This window comes from Oncorhynchus kisutch, unplaced genomic scaffold (assembly GCF_002021735.2).
Source record: "Oncorhynchus kisutch isolate 150728-3 unplaced genomic scaffold, Okis_V2 scaffold4035, whole genome shotgun sequence".
Taxonomy (NCBI): Eukaryota; Metazoa; Chordata; class Actinopteri; order Salmoniformes; family Salmonidae; genus Oncorhynchus; species Oncorhynchus kisutch.
Window position 1 is genome coordinate 139,529 of NW_022265980.1, and position 24,155 is coordinate 163,683.

A 24,155-nucleotide genomic window follows, 5' to 3' on the forward strand; every position below is an offset into this window, starting at 1 on the left:
AAGAGAGTTTTAAAGGATGTTATATTTAGAGAGAGTGAAAGAGAGTTTTAAAGGATGTTATATTTAGAGAGAGTGAAAGAGAGTTTTAAAGGATGTTATATTTAGAGAGAGTGAAAGAGAGTTTTAAAGGATGTTATATTTAGAGAGAGTGAAAGAGAGTTTTAAAGGATGTTATATTTAGAGAGAGTGAAAGAGAGTTTTAAAGGATGTTATATTTAGAGAGAGTGAAAGAGAGTTTTAAAGGATGTTATATTTAGAGAGAGTGAAAGAGAGTTTTAAAGGATGTTATATTTAGAGAGAGTGAAAGAGAGTTTTAAAGGATGTTATATTTAGAGAGAGTGAAAGAGAGTTTTAAAGGATGTTATATTTAGAGAGAGTGAAAGAGAGTTTTAAAGGATGTTATATTTAGAGAGAGTGAAAGAGAGTTTTAAAGGATGTTATATTTAGAGAGAGTGAAAGAGAGTTTTAAAGGATGTTATATTTAGAGAGAGTGAAAGAGAGAGAGAGAGGTGTATCTTTATTTAAATATTTGCACATCATTGCAACACTGTATATATACATATTATGACATTTGAAATGTCTTTATTCTTTTGGAACTTGTATAAGTGTGATGTTTACTGTACATTTTTATTTATACTGTAAATTTTTATTGTTTAGTATCTACTTCACTTGTTTTGGCAATGTAAACATGTTTCCCATGCCAATAAAGCCCTTGAATTGAAAGAGAGAGAGCGCGAGAGAGGAGAGCGCCAGAAAGAGAGCCTGAGAGAGGAGAGCGCCAGAAAGAGAGCGCGAGAGAGGAGAGCGCGAGAGAAGAGAGCACCAGAGAGGAGAGCGCCAGAAAGAGAGCGCGAGAGAGGAGAGCGCGAGAGAAGAGAGCACCAGAGAGGAGAGCGCGAGAGAAGAGAGCACCAGAGAGGAGAGCGCCAGAGAGGAGAGCGCGAGAGAAGAGAGCACCAGAGAGGAGAGCACCAGAGAGGAGAGCACCAGAGAGGAGAGCACCAGAGAAGAGAGCGCCAGAGAGAGAGCGCCAGAGAGGAGAGCGCCAGAGAGAGAGCGCGAGAGAAGAGAGCACCAGAGAGGAGAGCACCAGAGAGGGGAGCACCAGAGAAGAGAGCGCCAGAGAGAGAGCGCGAGAGAAGAGAGCACCAGACAGGAGAGCGCCAGAGAGAGAGCACCAGAGAGGAGAGCGCCAGAGAAGAGAGCACCAGAGAGGAGAGCGCCAGAGAAGAGAGCACCAGAGAAGAGAGCACCAGAGAGGAGAGCACCAGAGAGGAGAGCGCCAGAGAAGAGAGCACCAGAGAGGAGAGCGCCAGAGAAGAGAGCACCAGAGAGGAGAGCGCCAGAGAAGAGAGCACCAGAGAGGAGAGCGCCAGAGAGAGAGCGCCAGAGAGGAGAGCGCCAGAGAGAGAGCGCGAGAGAAGAGAGCACCAGAGAGGAGAGCGCCAGAGAGGGGAGCACCAGAGAAGAGAGCACCAGAGAGGAGAGCGCCAGAGAGAGAGCACCAGAGAGGAGAGCGCCAGAGAGAGAGCACCAGAGAGGAGAGCGCCAGAGAGAGAGCACCAGAGAGGAGAGCACCAGAGAGAGAGCACCAGAGAGGAGAGCACCAGAGAAGAGAGCACCAGAGAGGAGAGCGCCAGAGAGAGAGCACCAGAGAGGAGAGCGCCAGAGAGAGAGCACCAGAGAGGAGAGCGCCAGAGAGGAGAGCACCAGAGAGAGAGCACCAGAGAGAGAGCGCCAGAGAGGAGAGCGCCAGAGAGGAGAGCACCAGAGAGAGAGCACCAGAGAGAGAGCACCAGAGAGGAGAGCGCCAGAGAGAGAGCACCAGAGAGAGAGCGCCAGAGAGGAGAGCGCCAGAGAGGAGAGCGCCAGAGAGAGAGCACCAGAGAGAGAGCACCAGAGAGAGAGCACCAGAGAGGAGAGCGCCAGAGAGAGAGCACCAGAGAGAGAGCACCAGAGAGAGAGCACCAGAGAGGAGAGCGCCAGAGAGAGAGCACCAGAGAGGAGAGCACCAGAGAGGAGAGCACCAGAGAGAGAGCACCAGAGAGGAGAGCACCAGAGAGGAGAGCACCAGAGAGGAGAGCACCAGAGAGGAGAGCGCCAGAGAGGAGAGCACCAGAGAGGAGAGCGCCAGAGAGAGAGCACCAGAGAGAGAGCACCAGAGAGGAGAGCACCAGAGAGGAGAGCACCAGAGAGGAGAGCACCAGAGAGGAGAGCACCAGAGAGAGAGATTAAATAAAAGTAACATTTTAAAATATAATAAAGAAGAAGTTGTAGGAACATGTTGCTTCCAGACGACTGTAGGGATGTAAGTGGTCTCTGATACCTGGTTGGTTGTGTGTGATATTAGTGCTTCTTCCTTCCTCTCAGGTGGGATGTGTTTATATCAAGTATTTTCAGAGCGTGGGTGTATGTGGGTCTATGTGGGGGTATGTGTGCTGCTGTGTGTGTTTGTGCATGCTCATGCATGTGTGTGTGTGTGTCTCTGTGTGTGTGTGTGTGTGTGTGTTTGTGCATGCTCATGCATGTGTGTGTATGTCTCTGTGTGTGTGTGTCTCTGTGTCTGTGTGTGTGTGTGTGTGTGTGTGTGTGTGTGTGTGTGTGTGTGTGTGTGTGTGTGTGTGTGTGTGTGTGTATGTCTCTGTGTGTGTGTGTCTGTGTGTGTGTGTGTGTGTGTGTATGTCTCTGTGTGTGTGTCTGTGTGTGTCTGTGTGTGTGTCTCTGTGTGTGTGTGTGTCCGTAAGCTGGTCTCATCTGTCATTCTGTCTCTGTAACACGCTCGCTCTCTGTAACACTCCACTGATCACTAATTCATTTCCGGAGGAAACCTTTGCATAGCAATTATCAAACCAAGGTTAGGCCTGTAGCACCTCCACTTATAACGCTGCAGTCAAGCTGCCATCCTGGGGACACAACACCTTCTACACATATAAGCAACGGTCGCCATTTTGGATCAGAATACACTACAGTGCCATCACTTAATGTGGTAAAACATTGTATTCACCTGACTATGCAACCCCTAACTCAACCTACCCATTTTAAAACCATTATGTTGACTCTTTTCAAATTCAAGTGGCACTATTAGTTGGAATAGCTTCCGTAGACTTGACTCATATCTGGTTTTATAACTTATTTTGACTTTGAGTTGGATTACCACCGTGCATCAACTGATAACCCCCAACCTCACTCCAACACAAACCTATTTTAAAGCCATGGTTTGAATTAGGTGAATGTTTTTCTCATTAGTTGGGACGTTGTCACCCTAATCAGAGCTGACGGGGTAGATCATGAGGAAAACAAGACGGGGCCGTTGAGATGGACAGAATGAAGGATAAAAGAGAGAGGGAGGTAGAGAGAATGAAGGATAAAAGAGAGAGGGAGGTAGAGAGAATGAAGGATAAAAGAGAGAGGGAGGTAGAGAGAATGAAGGATAAAAGAGAGAGGGAGGTAGAGAGAATGAAGGATAAAAGAGAGAGGGAGGTAGAGAGAATGAATGATTAAAGAGAGAGGGAGGTAGAGAGAATGAAGGATAAAAGAGAGAGGGAGGTAGAGAGAATGAAGGATAAAAGAGAGAGGGAGGTAGAGAGAATGAATGATTAAAGAGAGAGGGAGGTAGAGAGAATGAAGGATAAAAGAGAAAGGGAGGTAGAGAGAATGAAGGATAAAAGAGAGAGGGAGGTAGAGAGAATGAAGGATAAGAAAGAGAGAGATGGAGAGAGATTAAATATTAATCGGAGACGGAGGAGAAAGAGAGGAGAGGACCTGAGAGACGAGCTATGAGGTTCTGGTCCCAAACAGCTCCCTATTCCCTATATAGTGCACTACTTTTGACCGGAGGCCATACGGTTCCCCATTTGGCTCTGGTCAAAAGTAGTGTACTATATAGGGAATAAGGGAGGTGTTTGTGATGCGCACCGGGGCTTTTTTTAAACAATCATTATCTTGACGTTTGTGTTGTGGTGAACAACAGGCGTGACAAATGACTGAATTAAATATCCACAGCGACTGCATTAGATTGGTGATTACGAATTAGTGACGCCTGCCGAGTTGACTTAAGTGTGTGTATGTATGTGTGTCGAGTCAGATTGTGTGTGTGCATGTGTGTGTGTGTATGTGTGTGTGTCGAGTCAGATTGTGTGTGTGCGTGTGTGTGTGTGTATGTGTGTGTGTCGAGTCAGATTGTGTGTGTGTGTGTGTGTGTGTGTGTGTGTGTGTGTGTGTGTGTGTGTGTGTGTGCATGTGTGTGTGTGTGTGTGTGTGTTGTTAGTCTCGTCTGAGGTGAGCTGTAAGTACAATAAACACAGTCCGTTTTAAAACTGTGGCAGCTATATGACCAAATGATCCTGTTACAGGAAGAGTTGTTCTCTAGAGTTCTGGAGCACATCGTTAAGTCTGGAGATGTGTGTTATTGAGTGATCTGGTCGTAACACCAACGCCAGCAGAAAGATTATTCACAAATGGCTTATCAATGATCAGTTATTACTAGAGCTAATTATTTTTATTTTTTAAGCAAATCGTTGCCAACTCTGATCCAGAGGTGAAGTACCATGCCCTCCCTCCCTCCCCCCCATTCCTTCATCCTCCCTCCCACTTCCTCCCTCCCTTCCTCCCTCCCTACCCCTTCATCCTCCCTACCCCTCCCTCCCTTCCTCCCTCCCTACCCCTTCATCCCTCCCTCCCTACCCCTCCCTCCCTTCCTCCCTCCCTACCCCTTCATCCCTCCCTCCCTACCCCTTCATCCCTCCCTACCCCTACCCCTTCCCCTCCCTCCCTCCCTCCCTCCTACCCTTCATCCTCCCTCCCTACCCCTTCATCCTCCCTACCCCTCCCTTCCTCCCTCCCTACCCCCTTCATCCCTCCCTCCCTACCCCTTCATCCCTCCCTCCCTACCCCTCCCTCCCTTCCTCCCTCCCTACCCTCCCTCCCTTCCTCCCTCCCTACCCCTCCCTCCCTTCCTCCCTCCCTACCCTTCATCCTCCCTCCCTACCCCTCCCTCCCTTCCTCCCTCCCTACCCCTTCATCCCTCCCTCCCGCTTCCTTCATCCATCCCTCCCTCCCTACCCCTCCCTCCCTTCCCTCCCTCCCTACCCCTTCATCCCTCCCTACCCTCCCTCCCTTCCTCCCTCCCTACCCCTTCATCCCTCCCTCCCTACCCCCTTCATCCCTCCCTACCCCTCCCTCCCTTCCTCCCTCCCTACCCCTTCATCCCTCCCTCCCTACCCCTTCATCCTCCCTCCCTACCCCTCCCTCCCTTCCTCCCTCCCTACCCCTCCCTCCCTTCCTCCCTCCCTACCCCTCCTCCCTTCCTCCTCCTACCCTTCATCCCTCCCTACCCCTCCCTCCCTTCCTCCCTCCCTACCCCTTCATCCCTCCCTCCCGCTTCCTTCATCCCTCCCTCCCTCCCTACCCCCTCCCTCCCTTCATCCCTCCCTACCCCTTCATCCCTCCTCCCTCCCTCCCTCCCTCCCTCCCTCCCTCCCTCCCTCCCTCCCTCCCTCCCTCCCTCCCTTCCTCCCTCCCTACCTCTTCATCCCTCCCTCCCTCCCTTCCTCCCTCCCTACCCCTCCCTCCCTCCCTCCCTCCCTCCCTCCCTCCCTCCATCCTCAGTCGTTCTATTAAACAGCTTTGACTGAGACACTACAGCCGGGTCAGCTATTACTTCAAAGACCTCTGAAGGAGGGAAGAGAAGGAGGCGGGATTGGAGAAGAGATGTATTTTTAAAGTACTCATTATAACACGGTCTGGATGGCTGCATCTGAAATAGCTCCCTATTCCCTACATAGTGCACTACAGGACCCTATGGGCCCTGGTCTAAAGTAGTGCACTACTCAAGGAACAGTGTGTCATTTGGGATGTAGTGAAGGTATTTTGCCGTCAGCCAAGACCCGAAACGAGCCAATAACACATCTTCACCTCTCTCCAGTACCCTGTGAGAGGGACTAGTCTACTGACTCACTAGCAACGTACATAGCAACAACAACCACCGCTGGATACAAGCCAAAAGTGAACAGCGTCAGCAACGGTCATTTTAACCATGACGATATAACGTGTGACTGCTGTAAATGATCATGTGACATCACCAACACATGGCATATTCTATCTGCTCCATAGCTTTATGGTTGCCATACGTTGCTAGCTATGGGGTCTGGTGTTCTATCTGCTCCATAGATTTATGGTTGCCATACGTTGCTAGCTATGGATTGACACGTGTTGTATCTGCTCCATAGCTTTATAGTAGCCATATGTCTTTAGCTATGGGGTCACACATTGTCTATCGCTCCTTAGCTTTAGGGTTTCCATAAGTTGCTAGTTATGGGGTCACACGTTGTCTATCGCTCCTTAGCTTTAGGGTTTCCATAACTTGCTAGTTAAGGGGTCACACATTGTCTATCGCTCCTTAGCTTTAGGGTTTCCGTAAGTTGCTAGTTATGGGGTCACACGTTGTCTGTCTACTCCATAGCTTTAGGGTTTCCATAAGTTGCTAGTTATGGGGTCACACGTTGTCTGTCTACTCCATAGCTTTAGGGTTTCCATAAGTTGCTAGTTATGGGGTCACACGTTGTCTGTCTACTCCATAGCTTTAGGGTTTCCATAAGTTGCTAGTTATGGGGGTCACACGTTGTCTGTCTACTCCATAGCTTTATGATATACACCACCGTTCAAAAGTTTGGGGTCACTTAGAAAGGTCTTTGTTTTTGAAAGATTTTGATCAAATTGATCAGAAATACAGTGTAGACATTGCTAATGTTGTTCCAGTCTATTGTAGCTGGAAACTTCTGATTTTAAGTGGAATATCTACATATCTACCCTTTTGCAAGTATGTTAGCAGAGCTGAAAACTGTCAAGCTGATTTAAAGAAACAGTCAAATTGGCCTTTGGTACCTTTAGTAAGTTTAGTATCTGCAGCATCAGCATTTGTGGTTTCGATTACTGGCTCAAAATGGCCAGAAACAAAGATCTTTATTCTGAAACTTGCCAGTCTATTCTTGTTCAGAGAAATTACGGCTATTCCACGTGAGAAATTGACAAGAAACTGAATATCTCGCACAACGAGGTGTACTACTGCCTTCACAGAACAGCTCAAACAGGCTCGAACCAGAATAGAAAGAGGAGTGGGAGGCCCCGGTGCACAACTGAGTAAGAGGACAAGTACATTAGAGTGCCTAGTTAGAGAAACAGACCCCACACAAGTCCTCAACTGGCAGCTTCATTAAATAGTACCCGCAAAACACCAGTCTCAATGTCAACAGTGAAGAGGTGACTCCGGGATGCTGGCCTTCTAGGCAATACATCTATCCCGCTCTCTCTACCTCTATCCCTCTATACCTCTCTCTATAACTCTATACATCTATCCCTCTATACCTCTCTCTCTAACTCTATACATCTATCCCTCTATACCTCTCTCTCTGCCTCTATCCCTCTATACCTCTCTCTATAACTATATCCCTCTATCCCTCTCTCTCTGCCTCTATACATCTATCCCTCTATACCTCTCTCTCTAACTCTATACATCTATCCCTCTATACCTCTCTCTCTACCTCTATCCCTCTATACCTCTCTCTATAACTCTATACATCTATCCCTATATACCTCTCTCTATAACTCTATACATCTATCCCTCTATACCTCTCTCTCTAACTCTATACATCTATCCCTCTATCCCTCTCTCTATAACTCTATACATCTATCCCTCTATACCTCTCTCTATAACTCTCTACCTCTATCCCTCTATACCTCTCTCTATAACTCTATACATCTATCCCTCTATACCTCTCTCTATAACTCTATACATCTATACCTCTCGCTATAACTCTATACATTTATCCCTCTATCCCTCTCTCTATAACTCTATACATCTATCCCTCTATACCTCTCTCTATAACTCTATACATCTATCCCTCTATACCTCTCTCTATAACTCTATACATCTATCCCTCTATACCTCTCTCTATAACTCTATACATCTATCCCTCTATCCCTCTCTCTCTGCCTCTATCCCTCTATCCCTCTATACCTCTCTCTATAACTCTATACATCTATCCCTCTATACCTCTCTCTATAACTCTATACATCTCTCCCTCTATACCTCTCTCTATAACTCTATACATCTATCCCTCTATACCTCTCTCTATAACTCTATACATCTCTCCCTCTATACCTCTCTCTATAACTCTATACATCTATCCCTCTATACCTCTCTCTATAACTCTATACATCTCTCCCTCTATACCTCTCTCTATAACTCTATACATCTATCCCTCTATACCTCTCTCTATAACTCTATACATCTATCCCTCTATCCCTCTCTCTCTGCCTCTATCCCTCTATACCTCTCTCTCTAACTCTATACATCTATCCCTCTATACCTCTCTCTATAACTCTATACATCTATCCCTCTATCCCTCTATACCTCTCTCTATAACTCTATACATCTATCCCTCTATACCTCTCTCTATAACTCTATACATCTATCCCTCTATACCTCTCTCTATAACTCTATACATCTATCCCTCTATCCCGCTCTCTATAACTCTATACATCTATCCCTCTATACCTCTCTCTATAACTCTATACATCTATCCCTCTATCCCGCTCTCTATAACTCTATACATCTATCCCTCTATACCTCTCTCTATAACTGTATACATCTATCCCTCTATACCTCTCTCTATAACTCTATACATCTATCCCTCTATACCTCTCTCTATAACTCTATACATCTATCCCTCTATCCCTCTATACCTCTCTCTATCCCTCTATCCCTCTATACCTCTCTCTATAACTCTATACATCTCTCCCTCTATACCTCTCTCTCTAACTCTATACATCTATCCCTCTATCCCTCTATCCCTCTATACCTCTCTCTATCCCTCTATCCCTCTATACCTCTCTCTCTAACTCTATACATCTCTCCCTCTATACCTCTCTCTATCCCTCTATCCCTCTATACCTCTCTCTTTAACTCTATACATCTATCCCTCTATACCTCTCTCTATCCCTCTATCCCTCTATACCTCTCTCTATAACTCTATACATCTATCCCTCTATACCTCTCTCTATCCCTCTATCCCTCTCTCTATAACTCTATACATCTATCCCTCTCTCTCTAACTCTATACATCTCTCCCTCTATACCTCTCTCTCTAACTCTATACATCTATCCCTCTATACCTCTCTCTATAACTCTATACATCTATCCCTCTATACCTCTCTCTATAACTCGATACATCTATCCCTCTATACCTCTCTCTATAACTCTATACATCTATCCCTCTATCCCTCTCTCTATAACTCTATACATCTATCCCTCTATCCCTCTCTCTATAACTCTATACATCTATCCCTCTATACCTCTCTCTATAACTCTATACATCTCTCCCTCTATACCTCTCTCTATAACTCTATACATCTCTCCCTCTATACCTCTCTCTATAACTCTATACATCTATCCCTCTATCCCTCTCTCTATAACTCTATACATCTATCCCTCTATCCCTCTCTCTATAACTCTATACATCTATCCCTCTATACCTCTCTCTCTGCCTCTATCCCTCTATACCTCTCTCTATAACTCTATACATCTATCCCTCTATCCCTCTCTCTATAACTCTATACATCTATCCCTCTATACCTCTCTCTATAACTCTATACATCTATCCCTCTATCCCTCTCTCTATAACTCTATACATCTATCCCTCTATCCCTCTCTCTCTACCTCTATCCCTCTATACCTCTCTCTCTAACGCTATACATCTATCCCTCTATCCCTCTCTCTATAACTCTATCCCTCTATACCTCTCTCTATAACTCTATACATCTATCCCTCTATACCTCTCTCTCTAACTCTATACATCTATCCCTCTATCCCAAGGTGGAATAACACAGAGATAAGAGGAACATAATAGCACTGATTGCTTATTAGCAACGAGATGGCTTATTTGTTTTGGTTATGTGTGTGTGTGTGTGGGGGGGGGGGGGGGGGGTCCGCTTTGTGTGTGTGTGTGTGTGTCTGTATGTGTGCAAAGTGGGTCAGTGTCTGCTTTGTGCGTGTTGGTGTGTGTGCATTTGTTTGCGGTTTGTGGATCTCTGTTTGTGTTTGTGTGCGTGTGTTTGTGTATATAAATGCATGTTTGTGTGTGTTTGTGCATATACATGTATGTGTGTGTGTGTGTGTGTCTTGATGAGGTCATTCCGTAATATGTAGCTGCTGGCAGGGGTTGTCATTGCTAGTCATTGTTTTGTCTTGTTTATTTCCTGCTCTGGGGGAGAAAAGGTGCAGGGGATAAACAGCCTATGGTGACACACACACACACACGCACACACACACACACACACACGCACACGCACACACACACACACACACACACACACACACACACCACAGATACCGGAGGAAACATGCAGCCAGAGAGAATAACAGTTTAATTTGACATCATCTGACAAGGCTTCTCTGCACCTATCCTCATCCCTCTCTCTCTCTCAGCTTGTTTGTTCTCTGTATCAACTATGTGCAGATGTGAGAGACAGAGAGAGAGATAGCTGAGAGGGAGAGATAGCTGAGAGGGAGAGATAGCTGAGAGAGAGATAGCTGAGAGAGAGATAGCTGAGAGAGAGAGATAGCTGAGAGGGAGAGATAGCTGAGAGGGAGAGATAGCTGAGAGGGAGATAGCTGAGAGAGAGAGATAGCTGAGAGGGAGAGATAGCTGAGAGGGAGAGATAGCTGAGAGGGAGAGATAGCTGAGAGGGAGAGATAGCTGAGAGGGAGAGATAGCTGAGAGAGAGATAGCTGAGAGGAGAGATAGCTGAGAGGGAGAGATAGCTGAGAGAGAGAGAGAGAGAGACAGAGAGAGAGAGAGACAGAGGGAAGGAGAGAGAGAGAGAGAGGGAGGGAAGTAGAGAGAGAGAGAGAGAGAGAGAGAGAGAGAGAGAGAGAGAGAGAGAGAGAGAGAGAGAGGGAGGGAGGGATGGAGAGAGAGCAGCATTGCAGCAGCAGTATTATCAACGATCCAGATTTGTCCAACACACACACACACAGTATAATCAGCGGGACAGATTTGTCTAAGCAGGTCCTTTGATCTCCAGCCCTCTCAGCCACGGTATGGAGGAATTACTGACTGGAGAGATTGACCCCTTCTTCTCCTACCTTCCCTCCCCCTCTCCTATCTTCCCTCCACCCTTCGCTCCACTCCTCCTTTGATCACTCCATTCCAATGTGTCGGCATTGTCCCGGCGTTGGGAAAACTGAAAAAAAAAACTGCAAATCCAATCTGCACCACGATTAAGTTGGAGGTTTCATTTTGTTGCTCTCTTCCTCTCTCTTCCTCCGTCTCTCTCTCTCTCTCTCTCTCTCTCTCTCTCTCTCTCTCTCTCTCATTCTCCTCCTCTTCCTCTGTTTCTCTCTTCCTCCCTCTCTTTCCTTTCGCTCTCTCTTCCTCAGGCCCTCTTTTCTCTCCCAACATTTCCCTCTCTCTCTCTCTCTCTCTCTCTCTCCCTCTCCCTCCCCCTCCCCCTCTCTCTCTCTCTCTCTCTCTATCTCTCCTCGTACTCTGTTTCTCTCTTGCTCCTTTTCTCTTCCTCCCTCTCTTTTTTACTCTCTCTCATTCTCCTCCTCTTCCTCTGTTTCCCTCTTCCTCCCTCTCTTTCCTTTCGCTCTCTCTTCCTCAGGCCCTCTTTTTCTCTCCCATCATTTCCCTCTCTTTCTCTCTCTCTCTCTCTCTCTCTCCCTCTCCCTCTCCCTCCCCCCTCTCTCTCTATCTCTCCTCATACTCTGTTTCTCTCTTCCTCCATCTCTCTCTCTCTCTCTCTCTCTCCTCGTACTCTGTTTCTCTCTTCCTCCATCTCCATCTCTCTCTTCTCGTTCTCTGTTTCTCTTTTGCTCCTTTTCTCTTCCTCCCTCTCTCTCTCTCTCTCTCTCTCTCCATCTCCCTCCCCCTCACTCCCTCTCTCTCCATCTCCCTCCCCCCTCTCTCTCTCTCTCTCCATCTCCCTCCCCCCTCACTCCCTCTCTCTCCATCTCCCTCCCCCCTCTCTCTCTCTCTCCATCTCCCTCCCCCCTCACTCCCTCTCTCTCTCTCTCTCTCCATCTCCCTCCCCTCTCTCTCCCTCTCTCTCCATCTCCCTCCCCCTCACTCCCTCTCTCTCTCTCCATCTCCCTCCCCCCTCACTCCCTCTCTCTCTCTCCATCTCCCTCCCCCCTCTCTCTCTCTCTCTCCATCTCCCTCCCCCCCCCCCCTCCTCACTCCCTCTCCTCTCTCTCTCTCCATCTCCCTCCCCCCTCACTCCCTCTCTCTCTCTCCATCTCCCTCCCCCCTCACTCCCTCTCTCTCCATCTCCCTCCCCCCCTCTCTCTCTCTCTCTCCATCTCCCTCCCCCCTCTCTCCCTCTCTCTCTCCCTCCATCCCTCCCTTCCACTCCCACTTCTTTTTATATTCCCTTTCTTCTCTCTAAAAGTGACTAATTAACTCAACTGTACCTCTTTTACGCTCAGCGTGAGTTATTGGATCGCAATTTTCACCTTTTTGTCTTGTCTCAGCCAGTGTTTTGTCTCAACGCTCAGTGTCAATGAATTGCCGATCTGTGTCGGATTCAAAAGGAACCCAAATCGTTCAATAAGCATCATCCCTTTATGTGACTTTTTTGTATTTCAGAATATAATTGTTGTTTTTTGTCTTAGTTTAGTGTAACTTTGTCTCACACTGTGTTCCAAATGGCACCCTATTCCCTGCATACTTCTGGGGTCAAAAGTAGTGCACTATAATGGCGAATAGGGTTATATTTGGGATGTAGTTTTATCTCCTCTTTTGGGTGAGACTGGGTCTTGAACATCAATTGTGTTAATGCTGCAGTTGGAGGAAGTTGATTGATAGATGGAGGATGTAATGGTTTTGGAACATAATGCTGGTATGATTGCATATTGCTTCAGATGAATGAGAAATCTGCCCAAACAAACCACAGACTCCATCACTGTTTACCACTGTCTGTTTGATTAATAGCATTCTGTTGTTTTTAACATCACAAACCAATTTTCTAACGTGTGTATCTTCTCTTTCTCTCCACCCTCTCCCTCAATTTATCTCCCTCCTCACCCCCCACCCCTCCATCCTTCCTTCTCTTTCTCTCCACCCTCTCCCTCAATTTATCTCCCTCCTCACCCCCCACCCCTCCATCCTTCCTTCTCTTTCTCTCCACCCTCTCCCTCAATTTATCTCCCTCCTCACCCCCCACCCCTCCATCCTTCCTTCTCTTTCTCTCCACCCTCTCCCTCAATTTATCTCCCTCCTCACCCCCCACCCCTCCATCCTTCCTTCTCTTTCTCTCCACCCTCTCCCTCAATTTATCTCCCTCCTCACCCCCCACCCCTCCATCCTTCCTTCTTTTCCTCTCATCTTCCTCCCTTCCTCTATCCCTCTACCCACCTCTCCTCCTCCCCTCCCTGTAGGTACAGATCTCTTCTCTAACTGTACAGAGGAGTGTAAGGCCCTGGGTCACTCCGACCGCTGCTGGATGCCAGCCTTCGTCGCTGGCGACGGTCGCCAGGGCACCGGTGGCGATTACCGTAGCAACCTGCACGTGCCAGGCATGGACTCCGTGCCGAACACTGAGGTACCCGCCACCGCCGCGTCCGGTCACCACGACAACGACCTTACGCTGACTTCTGAACTCACGACCTCTGATAGGTCATTCTCTACGTTCGGAAAAGATGTCGGCGGATGCACCACACTGCCACGGTCAATGCACCACCTCCACCACCACCACCACCTCCACCAGTCACATCAGCTGCATGTCCAACACAACAGCCCAGCTAGAGCTACAGCCACTACTACTACAGACACCACGCTAGAGAGGAAAGACTATGAGTCCTTAAGGGGTACACTACCGCTACCGTACAAACCCACCTTCTGTGAGTATGAGTACCAGACTACGTCACTAGAGCCCTACGACTTTGGCCTGGTCCACTATCCATATTAACCACTTTTTGAAAGAAATTCTGATCTGATAATATTTTAAAAGCTACTTTTTGAAATCAATTCTGATCTCATAACATTTTTTAAATATACTTTCGAAAAAAACCTCTGATCTGTAAATATAAACAAATGTAAAAATCTAAGAAATTCTGATCTGATTATATTTTTGAAATATACTTTTTAAAGAAACTCTGATTTTATAATATTTTTTTAGCAAATAACTTCTGATCATTTTTTTAAAGATACTTTTTGAAATGGAGACTATTGCTTTTTTATTTGTGTATTTTCTGTTTAGAAATTTTTAAGTAAACATTTAGTTGTTTCTTTTTTTCTAAATGTACCCCTTCTGCTAAACCCCCTATATATTTCCCTTCTGCTAAACCCCCCTATATATTTCCCTTCTGCTAAACCCCCCTATATATTTCTCTAACCTCCTAAATCCTTCACCATATTTATTGTTTCAAATAAAAATAAAAAATAAAAAATCAACTTTTGATTCAAAAATGTGTTTGTGGCCACATTTTTCTTTCCTGTCCCCTATAAACAGTATATAGTATATACAGTGCCTTGCGAAAGTATTCGGCCCCCTTGAACTTTGCGACCTTTTGCCACATTTCAGGCTTCAGACATAAAGATATAAAACTGTATTTTTTTGTGAAGAATCAACAACAAGTGGGACACAATCATGAAGTGAAACGACATTTATTGGATATTTCAAACGTTTTTAACAAATCAAAAACTGAAAAATTGGGCGTGCAAAATGATTCAGCCCCCTTAAGTTAATACTTTGTAGCGCCAACTTTTGCTGCGATTACAGCTGTAAGTCGCTTGGGGTATGTCTCTATCAGTTTTGCACATCGAGAGACTGAAATTTTTTCCCATTCCTCCTTGCAAAACAGCTCGAGCTCAGTGAGGTTGGATGGAGAGCATTTGTGAACAGCAGTTTTCAGTTCTTTCCACAGATTCTCGATTGGATTCAGGTCTGGACTTTGACTTGGCCATTCTAACACCTGGATATGTTTATTTTTGAACCATTCCATTGTAGATTTTGATTTATGTGTTGGATCATTGTCTTGTTGGAAGACAAATCTCCGTCCCAGTCTCAGGTCTTTTGCAGACTCCATCAGGTTTTCTTCCAGAATGGTCCTGTATTTGGCTCCATCCATCTTCCCATCAATTTTAACCATCTTCCCTGTCCCTGCTGAAGAAAAGCAGGCCCAAACCATGATGCTGCCACCACCATGTTTGACAGTGGGGATGGTGTGTTCAGGGTGATGAGCTGTGTTGCTTTTACGCCAAACATAACGTTTTGCATTGTTGCCAAAAAGTTCAATTTTGTTTTCATCTGACCAGAGCACCTTCTTCCACATGTTTGGTGTGTCTCCCAGGTGGCTTGTGGCAAACTTTAAACGACACTTTTTATGGATATCTTTAAGAAATGGCTTTCTTCTTGCCACTCTTCCATAAAGGCCAGATTTGTGCAATATACGACTGATTGTTGTCCTATGGACAGAGTCTCCCACCTCAGCTGTAGATCTCTGCAGTTCATCCAGAGTGATCATGGGCCTCTTGGCTGCATCTCTGATCAGTCTTCTCCTTGTATGAGCTGAAAGTTTAGAGGGACGGCCAGGTCTTGGTAGATTTGCAGTGGTCTGATACTCCTTCCATTTCAATATTATCGCTTGCACAGTGCTCCTTGGGATGTTTAAAGCTTGGGAAATCTTTTTGTATCCAAATTCGGCTTTAAACTTCTTCACAACAGTATCTCGGACCTGCCTGGTGTGTTCCATGTTCTTCATGATGCTCTCTGCGCTTTTAACGGACCTCTGAGACTATCACAGTGCAGGTGCATTTATACTGAGACTTGATTACACACAGGTGGATTGTATTTATCATCATTAGTCATTTAGGTCAACATTTGATCATTCAGAGATCCTCACTGAACTTCTGGAGAGAGTTTGCTGCACTGAAAGTAAAGGGGCTGAATAATCTTGCACGCCCAATTTTTCAGTTTTTGATTTGTTAAAAAAGTTTGAAATATCCAATAAATGTCGTTCCACTTCATGATTGTGTCCCACTTGTTGTTGATTCTTCACAAAAAAATACAGTTTTATATCTTTATGTTTGAAGCCTGAAATGTGGGAAAAGTTCGCAAAGTTCAAGGGGGCCGAATACTTTCGCAAGGCACTGTATATATATCTACCTGTTCTATTAGCAGATTTTCTGAACTATAGTTCTTCAGGCCATTTCTCTATCAGTGAACCACCGTTTAGCAAACAAGGTCAGATTAGACATCTCAACACTTTCTTCTGGTTTGACATGTTCAGTGAAAACTAGAAACCAAGGTTATTCTTCTACAAAACATGTACTAAGCTCAGTAGTGATATTATGATGTCATACCATACATGTAGTGATATTATGATGTCATACTATACATGTAGTGAGCTCAGTAGTGATATTATGATGTCATACTATACATGTACTGAGCTCAGTAGTGATATTATGATGTCATACTATACATGTACTGAGCTCAGTAGTGCTATTATGATGTGATACTATACATGTACTGAGCTCAGTAGTGCTATTATGATGTGATACTATACATGTACTGAGCTCAGTAGTGATATTATGATGTCATACAATACATGTAGTGATATTATGATGTCATACTATACATGCGTCTGGGTCCTGGTGAAAAGTAGGGAACGGGGACGTAGCCTACGACTCATCGATAAATAACGGCATTCGTTATCTAAAAACACCTTCCTACTGATTGTCCTTCCACCTCTCTTCTCACTATGGGCTGCGTCAGAAATGGCACCCTATTCCCTATGTAGTGTACTGCTTTTGACCAGAGCCCTGTGGGACCTTGTTAAATGAAATACACTATGTAAGGTGTAGGCTACCATTTGCCACGTGTTTCTATGGAAACATAAAGAGCAACAACGCCAGGACATCATTAGACTGGCAGGGAGTGAAGACGGTTGTTTTTAACTGTGTTTTAACACTTAGTTACATAATGAGCTGCTCCACTGCTAAATTAACACGCTGCTGTTAATTGTGATTCTACATTTTAGGGCATGCTGTGTGTGTGTGTGTGTGTCTGTGTGTGTGTGTGTGTGTCTGTGTGTGTGTCTGTGTGTGTGTGTGTGTCTATGTGTCTGTGTGTGTGTGTCTGTCAGTGTCTGTGTCTATGTGTGTGTGTGTGTGTGTGTGTGTCTGTGTGTGTGTGTCTGTGTGTGTGTGTGTCTGTCAGTGTCTGTGTCTATGTGTGTGTGTGTGTGTGTGTGTGTGTGTGTGTGTGTGTGTGTGTGTGTGTGTGTGTGTGTGTGTGTGTGTGTGTGTCTGTCAGAGTCTGTGTCTGTGTGTGTGTGTGTGTGTATGTGTGTTACTGCATGCTGGCTCATTCTCCCTCAGGTAATAATCATGATGAAGTTCTGCTTCGTGCTGAATTACTCTACCCACTGCCCCTTTGTTTGTTTCCCTCTCTGTGTGTGTGTGTGTGTGTGTGTGTGATGCGTTGGTTCTTCTAACCTTGCGGGGAAGATTCTCCCTCATGGGGACATTTCCCACATCCCCATGAGGACCAGACTATGTTAAGCTGAGGGGTTTGGTTGAGGTTTAAGAGGGTTTCTGTCTCTGCTGCTGTAAAAACCTTCTGCCCTGTTTCTATGTTGTACTTAGGACTGGTCTGGAGAGGGTGGGAGAACATGAGAGGTCTATAGGGTTCTATAGAGGTCTTAGGGGTCTATAAGTGTATATATGGGTCTATAGAGGTCTACAGGGGTCTATAGAGGTCTACAGGGGTCTATAGAGGTCTATAGAGGTTTATAGGGGTCTATAGGGGTCTATACGTGTATATATGGGTCTATAGAGGTCTACAGGGGTCTATAGAGGTCTATAGGGGTCTATAGAGGTCTACAGGGGTCTATAGAGGTCTATATAGGTCTACAGGGGTCTATAGAGGTCTATAGGGGTCTATAGAGGTCTATAGGGGTCTATAGAGGTCTATAGGGTTCTATAGGGGTCTACAGGGGTCTATAGAGGTCTATAGGGGTCTATAGGGGTCTATAGGGGTCTATAGAGGTCTATAGGGGTCTATAGGGGTCTATAGGGGTCTACAGGGGTCTATAGAGGTCTACAGGGGTCTATAGAGGTCTATAGGGGTCTATAGAGGTCTATAGGGGTCTATAGGGGTCTATAGAGGTCTATAGGGGTCTATAGAGGTCTACAGGGGTCTATAGAGGTCTATATAGGTCTACAGGGGTCTATAGAGGTCTATAGGGGTCTATAGAGGTCTATAGGGGTCTATAGAGGTCTATAGGGGTCTATAGGGGTCTATAGGGGTCTATAGGGGTCTATAGGGGTCTATAGGGGTCTATAGAGGTCTACAGGGGTCTATAGAGGTCTATAGAGGTCTATAGGGGTCTATAGAGGTCTACAGGGGTCTATAGAGGTCTATAGAGGTCTACAGGGGTCTATAGAGGTCTATAGGGGTCTATATGGGTCTATAGGGGTCTATAGGGGTCACCCATCACAGTTCAACAGGAGGAACACACTTATTAATAAGGTGCTGAGGGTAAAAAAGTTGAATTTTAAAAACAAATATTATGTAATAAAATCACAATAATGCATGTGAACTGAATCAGTGAAATGAATAGATAAATAATGAAATAAGTAAGTACATAATTGGAAATCCCACCAAGGGCTGACACGATTAAGTTCTACAAGGATAAGCGATATAATTGAAGCAAATAAAAACATACATTTTCTGTTGAACTTCCTCCTCATGTCGGTGGCCCTTCCAGCTCTCTTAATTAGGCCCTCACTATCTCCCACAGTCAATGCTTTCTCCTACTCTTTTCCATTCATACCTAAGTGTTAGGGTTAGAATTACGGTTAGGGTAAGGGTACGGGGTTAGTGGTTGGGTTTAAGGTTAGATTTAGGTTTGGGTTAAGGTTACGGGTTAAGGTTAGGGTTAAGGTTAAGGGTTAGGTTTAGGGTTAGGGGTAGGGTTACAGGTTAGGGTTAGGTTTAGGGGTTAGGGGAAATAGGATTTTGAATGGAAAATAGTTATAGGTCCCCACGAGGTTAGATGAACATAAAATATATGAGTGTGTTGTGCCTTGCCACTTGGTGCTGTGCTACGGAGCATAGATAATTACAAGAACAACTTCATTCCCTTCTGTCTGCTTCATATCTGAGTAATCTGGGATTGGTACCAACATTTTGGACGTGTAAATGAATGATATTGGACTATAGCCATTGGCTATTGAAGACTGTATCTTATAAATGCCCCATGACTTTAGTTCAACTGTAGTTCAACCATCCCTCAACTGTAGTTCAACCATCCCTCAACTGTAGTTCAACCATCCCTCAACTGTAGTTCAACCATCCCTCAACTGTAGTTCAACTGTAGTTCAACCATCCCTCAACTGTAGTTCAACTGTAGTTCAACCATCCCTCAACTGTAGTTCAACCATCCCTCAACTGTAGTTCAACCATCCCTCAACTGTAGTTCAACCATCCCTCAACTGTAGTTCAACCATCCCTCAACTGTAGTTCAACCATCCCGCAACTGTAGTTCAACCATCCTTCAACTGTAGTTCAACCATCCCTCAACTGTAGTTCAACCATCCCTCAACTGTAGTTCAACCATCCCGCAACTGTAGTTCAACCATCCTTCAACTGTAGTTGAACCATCCCTCAACTGTAGTTGAACCATCCCTCAACTGTAGTTCAACCATCCCTCAACTGTAGTTCAACCATCCCTCAACTGTAGTTCAACCATCCCTCAACTGTAGTTCAACCATCCCGCAACTGTAGTTCAACCATCCTTCAACTGTAGTTCAACCATCCCTCAACTGTAGTTCAACTGTAGTACAACCATCCCTCAACTGTAGTTCAACCATCCCTCAACTGTAGTTCAACCATCCCTCAACTGTAGTTCAACTGTAGTTCAACCATCCCTCAACTGTAGTTCAACCATCCCTCAACTGTAGTACAACCATCCCTCAACTGTAGTTCAACCATCCCGCAACTGTAGTACAACCATCCCTCAACTGTAGTACAACCATCCCTCAACTGTAGTTCAACCATCCCTCAACTGTAGTTCAACCATCCCTCAACTGTAGTACAACCATCCCTCAACTGTAGTTCAACCATCCCTCAACTGTAGTTCAACCATCCCTCAACTGTAGTACAACCATCCCTCAACTGTAGTACAACCATCCCTCAACTGTAGTTCAACCATCCCTCAACTGTAGTACAACCATCCCTCAACTGTAGTACAACCATCCCTCAACTGTAGTTCAACCATCCCTCAACTGTAGTACAACCATCCCTCAACTGTAGTACAACCATCCCTCAACTGTAGTTCAACCATCCCTCAACTGTAGTACAACCATCCCTCAACTGTAGTTCAACCATCCCTCAACTGTAGTTCAACCATCCCTCAACTGTAGTACAACCATCCCTCAACTGTAGTTCAACCATCCCTCAACTGTAGTACAACCATCCCTCAACTGTAGTTCAACCATCCCTCAACTGTAGTTCAACCATCCCTCAACTGTAGTTCAACCATCCCTCAACTGTAGTTCAACCATCCCTCAACTGTAGTTCAACCATCCCTCAACTGTAGTTCAACCATCCCTCAACTGTAGTACAACCATCCCTCAACTGTAGTACAACCATCCCTCAACTGTAGTACAACCATCCCTCAACTGTAGTTTATAACCAGTTATTATAGCCTGGTTGTAGTTTATAACCAGTTATTATAGTCTGGTTGTAGTTTATAACCAGTTATTATAGTCTGGTTGTAGTTTACAACCAGTTATTATAGTCTGGTTGTAGTTTATAACCAGTTATTATAGTCTGGTTGTAGTTTATAACCAGTTAGTATAGTCTGGTTGTAGTTTATAACCAGTTAGTATAGTCTGGTTGTAGTTTATAACCAGTTATTATAGTCTGGTTGTAGTTTATAACCAGTTATTATAGTCTGGTTGTAGTTTATAATTAGGGCCAGGAGGTTTTTCTGGACAGACCATATAAGGACAGGTAAAACACCAGGAGTGCATCCCAAATGGCACCCTAGTACCTATAGTGGCCACATAAGGCCCTGGTCAAAAGTTGTGCACTACTTACGGTATAGGTTGCCATTTGGGACATAACCTTGGTGCTAATGGCCATGATGATTATTTGAAAATGTACAGAATAAAAGAGTAAGAGAAAGGGATATACACCATTTGTCTAACAAGTGTGTTTTCTCTTGCCTTGCAGCCCACAAAAGGATTTGCTAGCTCGTTCCGAGTGGACCTACCAGAGACAGCGTGAATTTGCACAATAGAGAACTGGCCAACAGTGCGACAACGTTAGTGAAAGAGAAAGAGAAAGAGAAAGAGAAAGAGAAAGAGAAAGAGAAAGAGAAAGAGAGAGAGAGAGAGAGAGAGAGAAAACAACCAAACACAAAGACATCTGTGACAACAAGACCATGGGCTTGTTTTGAAACTTCATTATCTGGGTCTGGCCAGCTAGAACAGAACCTTTCATCTCCATCACCACGGGAGACAGCAGGGCAAAGTACTGGAGAAAGAACTCTAGAACTACAAATGTAGAACAGAAGAACTCTAGAACTGAAGCTGTGGAACTGAAGAAGAACTAGAACTGGAGTTGTGGAACTGAAGAACTCTAGAACTAGAACTGTAGAACAGAAGAACTCTAGAACTGGAACTGTAGAACTGAAGAACTCTAGAACTAGAATTGTAGAACAGAAGAACTCTAGAACTGGAATTGTAGAACAGAAGATCTCTAGAACTAGAATTGTAGAACAGAAGAACTCTAGAACTGGAACTGTAGAACAGTAGAACTCTAGAACTAGAATTGTAGAACAGAAGAACTCTAGAACTGGAACTGTAGAACAGTAGAACTCTAGAACTGGAACTGTAGAAGAAAGGTGTAGAAGGAACTTCCAGGACCATAGTTGGCCTTAATTTCATCTCAGCAGGCCTGAGACCCCGGGCCCAAAGCCAAAGGACGAACGATGGAAGAAAACGACTGTGTTTAAGAAAGGGATGCAGGGAAGATGTATCAATTGGACTTATAAACCAAGGATTACAAAAATAGACAATAGACAAAGAGGAATCAAAGAAAGACTGATGAACAACACAAACAGACGTTTTGTTGTCGGTGACTAGGGGGGTTCGTGGCCATGGGGTACGCCCCCCCCCCCCGTCTAGTCCATCTGTGTGTGCCTGTTTACACAAAAAAGAAATGTTTCTGTACAAACTTCAACCAACCATCACTATGAGCCCTTTAGCTGTTTCTACTGTCACCACTACACCAACTGTACAGGAATGAAGGATGAGAGGGGGAGAGAGAGATGGAGGGAAAGAGATGGAGTGTGTGAGAGTGAGAGAGACAGACAGAGAGAGAGTGAGAGAGAGAGAAAGAGAGAGAGAGAGAGAGAGAGAGAGAGAGAGAAAACCCCAGAAATGATGCGAACTATTATACAAAATCAACATCTCTACTTGACTGTTTTTATAACTTCTCTGTTTTTTTCCTGTTGTTTTCTCTGTGCGGTCCAAGTGTTCTGAATCTCCAGTATTCTGACTTTATAGTAAAGAACAACTACAACACAAAATGGCCTACAACACGGCTAGTTGAGTTCCTGCTTCTTTGGGCGACCTGCCTCCATAACATTGGTCTGAGAGAAACTTCACAAACCAGAGAAATGTTGTGGTTTATATCATGTGTGCAAAGTGTTTACTGTGCTATGTTAAAGCTTAGCCTATAAATGAATATACATCTCTCTCTCTATATATATACATATATATACATGTCTATATATAAGATATACTTTTCTGAAACTGTGTAACCATTGGTTAGTTTCTTATCCACCATCCAGTACTGTCAATACCAACTGATACCAAGTGCTAAAAACAAGAACTTGTATTCATTAAACATAGAGGGCGTGGCTTCACTATGCAAAGACTCCGCCCCTTCACTCCAACCAAGGTTAAGACTGATGTTTTTATATCCTCATTGTTGGTGACGCTCGACTTTTGAATAGTTATAAGGCATTATAATTATATTACTAGATCCTTTTGGATGCAGTCGTAAGGTGTTATGAAACTGCCTTCCTAACACTGACGCTTTACGTCTATATGGTGTTATGAATACATTCATAAGAGAAACAGATCCTCTATATGGTGTTATGAATACCTTCATAAGGGACACAGATCCTCTATATGGTGTAGAAACTATATGGTGGAGAAACAGATCGTCTATATGGTGTTATGAATACCTTCATAAGGGACACAGATCGTCTATATGGTGTTATGAATACCTTCATAAGGGACACAGATCCTCTATATGGTGTTATGAATACCTTCATAAGGGACACAGATCTTCTATATGGTGTTATGAATACCTTCATAAGGGACACAGATCCTCTATATGGTGTTATGAATACCTTCATAAGGGACACAGATCCTCTATATGGTGTTATGAATACCTTCATAAGGGACACAGATCGTCTATATGGTGTTATGAATACCTTCATAAGGGACACAGATCCTCTATATGGTGTTATGAATACCTTCATAAGGGACACAGATCCTCTATATGGTGTTATGAATACCTTCATAAGGGACACAGATCTTCTATATGGTGTTATGAATACCTTCATAAGGGACACAGATCGTCATAAGAAGCAGCTTTATGGAGAGCAGAGATGGGCAACGCTGGTCCTTGTGGAGCCTGAATGTCTTTCACACAAAACTTAAATGCACACAATTGGTTTAACACACCTAGTCTACCAGATCTAGATCAGACACTGGTTTCCTGGTTTAACACACCTAGACTACCAGATCTAGATCAGACACTGGTTTCCTGGTTTAACACACCTAGTCTACCAGATCTAGATCAGACACTGGTTTCCTGGTTTAACACACCTAGTCTACCAGATCTAGATCAGACACTGGTTTCCTGGTTTAACACACCTAGTCTACCAGATCTAGATCAGACACTGGTTTCCTGGTTTAACACACCTAGTCTACCAGATCTAGATCAGACACTGGTTTCCTGGTTTAACACACCTAGTCTACCAGATCTAGATCAGACACTGGTTTCCTGGTTTAACACACCTAGTCTACCAGATCTAGATCAGACACTGGTTTCCTGGTTTGAACTAAC

At 44.8% G+C, this 24,155-nt stretch overlaps 1 protein-coding gene across 6 annotated transcripts in view; it reads left to right on the forward strand.

Moving 5' to 3' along the window:
- The window catches only part of LOC109886674 (protocadherin-10-like), a 40,602-nt gene extending 17,626 nt beyond the window's left edge, over nucleotides 1–22,976 (forward strand). The window contains exons 4-5 of one of the 6 annotated variants that reach the window (XM_031821943.1): nucleotides 13,438–13,899; nucleotides 21,243–22,976. In XM_031821943.1, the coding sequence (XP_031677803.1) occupies nucleotides 13,438–13,899; nucleotides 21,243–21,262 (482 nt within the window). In that variant the 3' untranslated portion in view covers nucleotides 21,263–22,976. Of the gene's footprint in view, nucleotides 1–13,437; nucleotides 14,551–21,242 lie in introns of those variants that run through there. The other 5 variants (XM_031821945.1, XM_031821944.1, XM_031821946.1 and 2 more) reach the window with 5 other exon arrangements.
- The last annotated feature ends 1,179 nt before the right edge of the window (nucleotides 22,977–24,155 follow it).